The following is an 11,155-nucleotide window of genomic DNA, read 5'->3' as shown; positions in this document are numbered from 1 at the left end:
AAGGAGAAAGGAGAAGGTTTAAATTCCATTAAGGCACTATAAACAGAGGAGCACAGAGTCTGAAACTCTGCACCTTGATACTTGACAGAGATCGGGTGGGAAGAGTGAATCCTTAGATGCAGACAGTGAGGTCTGATGGGTCTTCAGGCCACGTGGGGAGAGTCTGTTTCCCTGTTCAGATGACATTTGGTAAAGATTGTGCAGCCTCCCCAAAGGCAAAAGTCCCAGCAGATGCGAGAAAACAGTCACGTTTGTTGGTGTTGGAACAAAGACATTAAGGGTGAAGCGTGGCACCAGATGGGTGTTGTGATTTACCATAATCCCTGAAACACTGCTGCTATAAAACCACACAAAATTTTCTGCGGTGGGCTGGCACCTGGCTGCAGTCTCTGGGCAACTGCAGCAGAATGGTCACGTGAATGTACCAGGGGGTGGGCATGCACCTGGCCATTGCTTGGCAAGACATGCCCCCTGAGGGTCTGAGAGGGTCAAAGCTGCAACACTCTCAGAAGTGACAGGTTTGGAAACAGCTCTATCTGATATAAAACCCAGGACAGAGGTGTCACCTGGGAGGCTGACAGCTTGGTCACAGAAATGTATAGGCAGAGAGTGATGGAAGCCAGAGACAAAGTAGGGGTGCTTGTCAGTCGGTGAGAACACAGAGTTGTGATACTAGAGACTTGGTAGATGGGTGACACCATTTTTACCCCTCCCGTGAATGCAAATACAAGCCCTGCACAGGCCACAATGATGCACCCAATAAACTAAGCAGCTCCATATAATGGAGAATGGACCAGTTACACAAAGCCCCATCTAAATGGGCAAACTGTGCTCTAGAAGAATACCACAAACCTCTTTGCCTGTTTAGTTATAGACTATAATGTGCTTCATAGTTTGATTTCTAAGGGAAACCGGATGAAATTTCAATCGTACGCCATTCTGTTCACTGGTCCATCTGTTCAATTTTTTTTTTCTGTTTCTTTTGTTTTCCTATTCTTGAATACAGAAAGAGAAAAGCATATTTTTATTTTCCATTTTTATTAAAATTATTTATTTTTTTCTAATATTTTTTTTACTTTTTTGTACATTCTAAAATTCTATTTTACTTTCATCTTTTTTGATTCTTTTTTTTAATTTTCAAAAGTTTTCCTTTTTTTTTCTTTTCTTTTCCTCTCTACTCTATAAAACTTCTTTCAACAACAAGACCAAAAAACACTTAGGAACTAGCATCATTTATCTGATTTTTTTGTGTTGCTTTTAATTTTTGAATTTTTTTATTTTATTAATTCTTTTTCTTCCTTCAAAATGATGAAATGAAAGCATTCACCCCATAAGAAAGAACAGAAAAGCATGACAGTCAGGGACTTAACACAGATACAAGCAAGACGTCTGAACTAGAATTTAGAATCATGAAAATAAGAATACTAGCTGGGGTTGATAAAAGCATAGAATCCCTTTCTTTGGGAGGGACAACTAAAATCTAGTCAGGACAAATATAAAAATGCTATAACTAGATTCAATCTTAAATGCTTTCTACAGCAATGAGGATGGATGAAGGAGATCAGTGAATCAGTGCTATAGAAGACAAATTTAGGGAGAATGATGAAGCAGAACAAAAAAGAGTGAAACAAAGTTAAAAGAGCATGATACAAGACTTAGAGAAGTCAGTAACTTATTAAAAAGGAATAATATCTGAATCACAGTTGTCCCAGAAGATGAAGAGAGAGCAAAAGGGGTAGAAGGTTTATGTGAACATATCAAATTGGAAAACTTTCCTAACCTAGGGAAAAACACAGACATCAAAATCCAGGAAGCACAGAGAGCTCCCATTAGATTCAACAAAAAATGACCATCAACAAGGCATATTATAGTCAAATTCATGAAATACCCAGGCAAGGAAATAATCATGAAAGCAGCAAGGGGAGAAAACTCCTTCACCTACAAGAGCAGACAGATCAGGTTCACAGTAGACATATCCACAGAAACATTGGTATGCCAGAAAGGAATATATTAATGTGCTGAATCAGAAAAATATTCAGCAATAATTTTTTATATAGCAAGATTATCATACAAAATAGAAGGAAAGATAAAATGTTTCCCAGACTGACACATGCACCTCATGTTTATAGCAGCACTATCAACAATAACCAAAGTATGGAGAGAGCCCAAATGTCCATTGATGGATCAATGCATAAAGGAGATGTGGCATTTATATACAATGGACTATTACTCAGCAATCAAAAAGAATGAAACCTTGCCATTTGCAACTACGTGGATGGAACTGGAGGGTATTATCCTAAGTGAAATTAGTCAGTCAGAGAAAGACAGAAATCATATGACTTCACTCATATGAGGACTTTAAGAGACAAACCAGATGAACATAAGGGAAAGGAAACAAAAATAATATAAAAACATGGAGGGGGACAAAACAGAAGAGACTCACAAATATGGAGAACAAACTGAGGGTTACTGGAGGGGTTGTGGGAGGGGGCATGGACTAAATGGGTAAGGGGCACTAAGGAATCTACTCCTGAAATCATTGTTGCATTATATGCTAACTAATTTGGATGCAAATTTAAAAAAATAAAAAAAAAATAAAATAAGTTTCCTAGACTAAAAAAATGAAAAGAGTGTGTGACCACTAAACCAGCCCTACAAGAAATTTTAAGGGGGACTCTATGAGGGGAGAAAAGAACAAAACAAAAAAAAAGGTCAAAAGCAACAAATACAAGAAAGGATCAGAGAACACCATCAGAAACTCTAAATCTACAGGCAACACAATGGTAATAAATTCATATTTTTCAGTACTCACTCTAAATGTCAATGGGTAAAGGCTTCAATCAAAAGACACAGGGTACCAGAATGGATAAGAAATAAAATACATCTATATGCTCTTTACAAGAGACTCATTTTAGACCTAAAACACCTTCAGAGTGAAAGTAAGGGGGTGGAGAACCAGCTATCATGCTAATGGTCACCAAAAGAAAGCCTAATTAATCATACTTATATCAGAAAATCTAGATTTTAAAGTAAAGACTGTTACATGAGATGAAGAATGGAATTATATCAGAATTTAGGAATTTAGCCATCCAAAGATCTAACAATTTTAACCGTTTTTTCTTCAAACTTGATTGCACCCAAATATGTAAATCAATTAATCACTAACATACAGAAATTCATTGACAATAATACCATAATAATAGGATACTTCAACACTACAACACTTGCTGAATCCCTGAAACACTGCTGCTACACGATTGCACAAACTTTTCTGGGGCTGCTGGCACCCAGTTGCAGTCTCTGGTCATCAGCAGCAGCATTGTCATGCAAACATACAGGGGTGGGCCAGCACACGGCTGTTGCTCATTGAGACACTTTTCCCATAAGAGTCATTACAGCAATGGACAAATCATATAAGATAAAATAAACAAGGGAACAACAAATTTGAATGACAATCTGGACCCAGATGGACATAACATATACATTCAGAATATTTCATTCTAAAGCCACGGAATGCACATTCTTCTTGAGTGCACATGGAATATTATCCAGAATAGACCCCACACTGGGACACAAATCATCCCTAAAAAAAGTACAAAACAATTAAGATCATACTTTGCATATTTCCAGACCAAAATGCGATGAAACTCAAAATCAACCACAAGACAAATATTTGGAAAGCTAACAAATACTTGGAGACTAAATAACATCCTTCTAGAGCATGAGTGAGCTAAATAATAAGTTAAAGAAGAAATCTAAAAGTACATAGAATCCAATTTAATTTCAAACTTCTGAAGAAAAGGATAGGAAAAGAAACTAATGCAAGGAGAGTAACAGAAATGCAATATATCAGCCACTTTCAAATTTGCAAAGCAACTGAAAGAATATGTGTATCTGCAACCTGACTTACAGACAAGATGAGTGTTCTTTTGTGAACGTGTTTTTAGACTGTGACACTTTTTGATTGAAAGAAACTATGGCTTACACTTCATTTAAAAGTCCTGTGATATTATTTATTGCTAAATGATATTGTGAGGCCTCTCTTCTTCCATTTAGTAGAGACCAAGTGTGAGCTGTTTTGTTGTTGCAGGGAGCCAGTGAGAATACAGGAAGAGCAGGAGGACAGAGGAAACATGTTTCTTTTTTTTTTTTTTTTATTTAAAAAAAATTTTTTTTAACGTTTATTTATTTATTTATTATTATTTTTTTTTAATCTTTTTTTTTTAACATTTATTTATTTTTGGGACAGAGAGAGACAGAGCATGAACGGGGGAGGGGCAGAGAGAAAGGGAGACACAGAATCAGAAGCAGGCTCCAGGCTCTGAGCTGTCAGCACAGAGCCCGACGCGGGGCTCGAACTCACGGGCCGTGAGATCGTGACCTGAGCCGAAGTTGGACGCTCAACCGACTGAGCCACCCAGGCGCCCCAGGAAACATGTTTCTAAGGAGAAAATGTAAAATGTGCGACTTTAATCTCAAATTCAATTTTATTTGATCACAAAATAATTTATTAGAGACATTTGCCATCATACACTGCCTAGTAGGCATAGACAATTCTTGTTTAAATACTACTTTACTGGAAGTTTGGGGTGGCTAACGTGAGCAATTCTTTCTGATTCCTTGCTTTTCATAAGGTACAGGATAAACATATCTTTTTGGCTCATGATAAGTTACTCAAGTTCTGTGAATGTCATTTACTTTAAAAATTTTAATGTTTTTATTTATTTATTTTTGGCAGAGAGACAGAGAGCAAGTAGGGGAGGATCAGAGAGAGAGGGAGACACAGGATCTGAAGCAGGCTCCAGACTCTGAGCTGTCAGCATAGAGCCTGACACAGGGCTCAAACTCACAGACCTTTAGATCATGACCTGAGTTGAAGTTGGACTCTTACCTGACTGAGCCGTCCAGGCATCCCATGATTCTTATTTTACAATTGTGGGTGATGATACCAGACTCAGAATTTTGTTTCGACTTAGCATGATTTCTTATACCTGTCCAGGATGTTAGTGAAATGGAAAATAAAGTTTACATCTGAGTCTTCCCTTCCACTTATAGAAATGGCCCAGGAGCAAAATATTATCTTTCTCTCATCCAGTATGTCACTTCAGACAAATATTGTCATTGTTGTCAGTAGAAGACAGCCAACATTTTCAATGTTGTGCAGTAAGATTAATCCAATGCTTACATGTCAAATTTGCAAGGGGATTGGAAGTAATCAATATAGGTCAGAGTTTTGTAAATGGACTATGCGTAGTAACTATGCATTAGTGACTAGAAGCAGAATAAATGGGTAAAAAGTAATCTAATTGAGGATTCTTTATGCATTCAAAAATTGTCTACTTTGTCAAAATTAAAATAAACATCTAGTGGTTATGAATGAATTCCTGCTGGGGAGATCTTTAATTTTAATAAAGTCCCAGTCTAAATAGTATAAAATAAATACACATGAGCCAAACCCATATTAACTAAATTATTAGTCAACTTGTGGTCAGTCTTGGCAATAAGATTTATGCTTAACTCAAATTAAGCTTTAATATTTTAGATATGTGAATTTATGAAGAGCATAAATTACTCATATCACGTTTATGATATGTATATGATATATGATCATATTGCGTATATGATATGTATAAATACACGGTGGGTATTTATATTTGCCTTTTATTATTTCATAGATTCTTTTCAGAAGAATTTGAATGCATATGCTTATCACCTTGCCTTGTGACTTTGTGAAACAACATAGAACTTCTTTCTCAAAGTAAGAAATGTTGATTATTTATTTAAGGAACTAGATATTTCATAAAAACTTCAGAATTAGACTAAAATAGTTTGGATAAAATGTAAAAACTCACATTTCTTTATTTTTCACACCATGAGTTTTTCTTTTTCTTCAGGAAAACCAATGAATAGAAAATGGAAAATAACAACCAAACATTAACAGGCTTCCTTTTATTGGGGTTGTTTCCACCATCAAGAATTGGGTTGTTTATTTTCATTCTCATTGTTATCATTTTCTTAATGGCTCTTTTTGGAAACCTGTCCATGTTTCTCCTCATCCTCCTGGACGTCCATCTCCACACACCCATGTATTTTCTACTTAGTCAGCTCTCCCTCATGGACCTGAACTACATCTCCACCATCGTCCCCAAGATGGCATCCAATTATCTCTTTGGAAACAAGTCTATCTCCTTTATTGAGTGTGGGGTACAGAGCTTCTTCTTCTTGACTTTAGCAGGTGCAGAAGGGTTACTATTGGCCTCTATGGCCTATGATCGCTATTTGGCTATTTGCTTTCCTCTTCATTATCCCATTCGTATGAGCAAAAAAGTGTGTGTGTTGATGATAACAGGATCTTGGATAATGGGCTCAATCAACTCCTGTGCCCACACTGTATATGCCCTCCATATCCCTTATTGTCGATCCAGGTCCATCAACCGTTTCTTCTGTGATGTGCCAGCCATGCTGACTCTGGCTTGCATGGACACCTGGGTCTATGAGTACACAGTGTTTGTGAGCACCACACTCTTGATTGCATTTCCTTTCATCGGCATTGCATGTTCCTGTGGCCGAGTTCTCCATGCTATCTGCCACATGCACTCAACAGAAAGAAGGAAGAAGGCCTATTCGACCTGCAGCACACACCTCATTGTGGTGACTTTCTACTCTGAACCCTTTGCTTACATTTACCTATGCCCAAGACGGCTGAGATCTCCATCAGAAGCCAAGATTCTGGTTGTCTTCTACATTATTCTGACCCCAATGCTCAACCCTATCATTTATATCCTGAGAAACAAGGAGGTGATGGGAGCCCTGAGAAGAGTGATTCAGAGGATCTGCTCTATATAAGTTTGACCAAGTTCTCTTTAATCCTGCTGCCTTAAAATTCCATCCTTTTCACCTTTTACAATCATTAGGAGCAATGACATTCCAGAATGAAGACAGGGATTATATTAATCTAGAAAATTGAAATATTTGAGATTTGACAAAATAATTTTATATTTTTTTATTTGTTTGTTTTCTTTGTGGTAATTTTTCAATAAATAGAAAGAACAAATATTTTCTCTTACCCTGTGGGTAGTAAGATTTTATTAATATATTGAAATGATAATGGAAACAATCCAACATGATGGTATTACACATTACAATAATTCATATATACTTAACATCTCTTCCCAAATGGCTAAAATAGAAAAAAATAACAGAAAGTGTTATCATGTTCCCAGGTTTCTTTGAAATCTAATATATATATATATATATATATATATATATATATATATATATATATTAGATAGATAGATAGATAGATATACCCTTTATATATATTTACCCTTTATATATATTGGTGAAAAAATGATTCTTCTGTTCCCTTATTTTCAGGGCAAGTGATAGGTATGGAGATTGGACAAAGAACTCTGTATAGAATTAGACATTCTCTTACCAGTAAGGAGGAAATACAAGTTTATATATTTTATGAGAAGGACTCTGGAAGTAACTAGATGAATCTAAGAAAGTCATTTACAACAGGTCTACATGATCGGAATAATTGTGATCAGGAAAATGAAGAATAGACTATGGAATAATGAGAGCCATTTTCTAAAAGGATTGATGGGAGTTATATACTGTTTAGTGCAGATTAGTCAGTCTGAGCCACTTCCCAGTTATCTTTCAAAACACTCATTTCACAACCCCAAAAGCCACTAACTCCATTTCATAAGATGATTTCTGTTATCAGCATTTCATTATACATTTAATATTCTTATAATTCTACTGAATGAGATTTGGGTGCTTTGCTTTATTGTTAACCTCTCTGTAGCACGGTTTTCAATAGAGATACCTGTTTAATGACTAGCTTACAAAGGTCTTCCCATTACCTACAGGCTAGTTCTACACCTGGGCACTATGAATGAACAGCCATCACTGTTTATGGAGTAAGTCTTCTATACTCTTTATTATATAAGAGTGGGTGTAAATAAGGAAGCTAGAATTAACATGTACAAAGCCCTGTATTATCCAAAGCATCACAGTGATGGATGACTGATATATTAGAATTGGATATAAGTATTTTCTCCCCAAATAGAAGATCTGCATGTTAGATTATATACTGTAATTATGGATGCTTTTATACTAAAACTAAGTGAGTCCTTAGAGATTTCTTGACTATTTACTGTTTAAAAGCTTTATTTTGAAATGGTGTAACTATGATGGGAAATTTTTTATCAAAAGAACGTATATGATTAATCTTTTAAAAAAGGAAGAGTTTGCTTAAGTTTCCCTCATATCACATAACTTCATTTTCAAATTTGAAAAAAAAAAGACATTCAATGTTTGGTATCAATGGCCAAAGGTTCATTAGGCATTACTATTTACTACCAAGGTTTTCCAGTTGAATTAATTTGGGGTTTGAAATGTAATTAGTTAAGGTTCTTAACTAAAGTAAATTCATTTTTAATAGAAAAAAAATCGGTAGAATTTAAGCAGAAAATATTATATTAAAAAGAGTGACAGAGGCACCTGGGGGTGCATCCAACTACTTTATATTGTTTCAGGTCATGATCTCTCAGTTGTGAGATCAAACCCCACATCAGGCTGTACACTGAGCATGGAACCTGCTTGGGATTCTCTCTCTCCCTCTCTGTCTGTCCCTTCCTCTCTTGAGCTCTCTTCTGTCTCAAAAGAAATAAATTAACATTAAAAAAAAGAAAAAAAAAAGTGAGAGACTTTCAGACTCTTCAGAAATTCTGGCCAATGATGTCTGGAAAATACATAACCAAAATCAATTTCCAAAATGTGTCTGAGATTAATTAATATGACTCACACCATTCACAGCTCAAAAATCATATGATGAGCTCCTCTGAAAACTTGATGAATTGCAATAAACATTTATTTTTCTTGTGCTGTTTGCTTAGTGAATGTGCATATCCCTTGCTTATTTGAAGGCACCCACTTTAAAGTTAAAGTTTGAAATTAAAAGATTTAATAGAAAGTATGATTATATTCCCTTCCTATAACTGAGAGTCAAAAAAGGAAGTGACTATTTAGTTCTAACATAGACATCAGAACTTTTCCTTCCTAAGACATGTCAAGAGGGAAGTCAGACACAAAACAATGATCAAAGTTCTCTAAAATTTTTGTTGAAACAAGGGTCCTGTTTTGTGATGAATATATAAGAAATATATATATATTTCAAATATGCCAATGTGATTATCTATTTAAATACCTGTATTGTTCAATAAAAAATTCAAATAGATTGAAAACAATGTTTTAAATATTTTTTTGTGTGTGGTTTTGTTGTTGTGGTTGTTTGTTTATATCTTTGTTTATTCTTTGTTCTGTTTTGTTTTGTTTTTGAAAAAGAGAGAGACACACAGAGTGAAAGGGGAGTGGTAGAGAGAGAGAACGGAGAGAATCCTAAGCAGGCTTTGAACTGTCAGTGCAGAGCCCTGCATGGGGCTTCAGCTCAAAAATTATGACATCATGAGCTGAGCCAAAATCAAAATTTGGATACTTAACCAACTCAGCCACCCAGGCACCCAAGAATTTTTTAAACAAATACATAGAAACATCAGTGTTATTATTTAGATTTATTTAAAAAATGATTTTAAACATATATGTAATTAATTGCATGCAATTCTTGTAAGTAGGAGTATATTTTCTTCTAAATGCTATTAAGCATTCCAGTGCAATTTAATAAATATGTTATCCTTTCTATTTTAAGTTGACTGGACACTTTTATCAGATATTTTGTTTCTACACACTTGTGATATGATTTTGAATGCTTCATTTTTAATTCCCCTGATTTCTTTCTGTTTTTCTAAAAAGTATTTTTTTTTCCTCCTTTCTCTCATTCCTCACCCCCTCACTTTGGCAAACACCAATCTGTTTTCTGTGTCTATGAGCTTGTTTTCTTGTTGTGTTTTGTTTTATCTTCCATACATAGGAGAGATCATTTTGTATTTGTTTTTCTCTTTCTAATATATTTTACATACAATAATACCTTCAAGGTCTAATCCATGTTGTAACAAATGGCAAGATTTAATTATCTATATAAATGTATTTAATATAAATTTGTAATTATATATATTTCACTTTTATTTAAATATTTAAATATGATATACATATATACATATATAGTTATTATATCTATATTTATTATATATACATATGTATATTTATATTTATTATATCTATATTTTGTACATTTATATTTACTATGTTATATTATTGTTTTAATAAATAGACATGCATGTATATGTATATTTATACATATATATGTGTACAAGCATATTTATTATATGTGAATTTAAAAATAGTCTGTGCAATATATAATGAGTAAATTATATATATATGTATATATATATACACATATATATGTATGTATATATATATATACATATATATATACATATATATGTATATATATATAATATTCACTCAACCATTAATGGGTTCTTGGGATACATAAGTTGTTTCCCTATCTTAGCTTCTTAGCCATTGTCAATACTGCTGCAATGAACATAGGAATAATCAATGAACATAAAGATGCATATATCTTTACAAGCAGTGTTTCTGAAATCTTTGGATAAATATCCAGCAGTAGAATTTATGGATGTATGGTAGTTCCATTTTTAGTTTCAAGAGGAAAACTCCATATTGTTTTCTGTACTGGCTGCACCAATTTTCATTCTCCCCAATAATAAACAACGATTTCCATTTTCCCCCATCCTCACCAACACGTTATTCCCTGTCTTTTTGAAAATAGCTATCCTTAATGTGTAAGGTCATATCTCATTGTGTTTTTTATTTGCTTTTCCTGATTATTTATGACGTTATACATCTTTTGTTTTCTTTATTTCTTTAACTTTTTACCCATCTATATGTCTTCTTTGGAAAACAAACTCTATTCATGTCTTCTGTCCATTTTGTAACCAACTTTTACGCCATTGAAATTGTGTGTTCTTTATCTGTTTTGAATACTAGCTTCCCTAAGGATAAATATGATTTACAAGTACCTTTATTATTCAGTAGTTTGACTTTTAATTTTGTTGATGGTTCTTTGGTGTGCATATTTTTAGTTTAATGTACCCCACTTATCTTTACTTCTCTTCTTTTTGTCTTTGTGTAAGATTTATATAAATAATAACTATTATAAATATCT

The 11,155-nt window shown here is 34.1% G+C and overlaps 1 protein-coding gene across 1 annotated transcript; it reads left to right on the top strand.

Moving 5' to 3' along the window:
* Positions 1–5,913: 5,913 nt before the first annotated feature.
* Positions 5,914–6,846, top strand: LOC122199851 (olfactory receptor 2L8-like). Its single transcript, XM_042905216.1, has one exon. It carries the CDS (start codon positions 5,914–5,916, stop codon positions 6,844–6,846), a length of 933 nt encoding a protein of 310 aa, XP_042761150.1.
* The last annotated feature ends 4,309 nt before the right edge of the window (positions 6,847–11,155 follow it).

This window comes from Panthera leo, chromosome A1, assembly GCF_018350215.1.
Source record: "Panthera leo isolate Ple1 chromosome A1, P.leo_Ple1_pat1.1, whole genome shotgun sequence".
Lineage (NCBI taxonomy): Eukaryota > Metazoa > Chordata > Mammalia > Carnivora > Felidae > Panthera > Panthera leo.
Note: the sequence above shows the minus strand (reverse complement) of the source record. Positions and strands in the feature narration are given on the sequence as shown.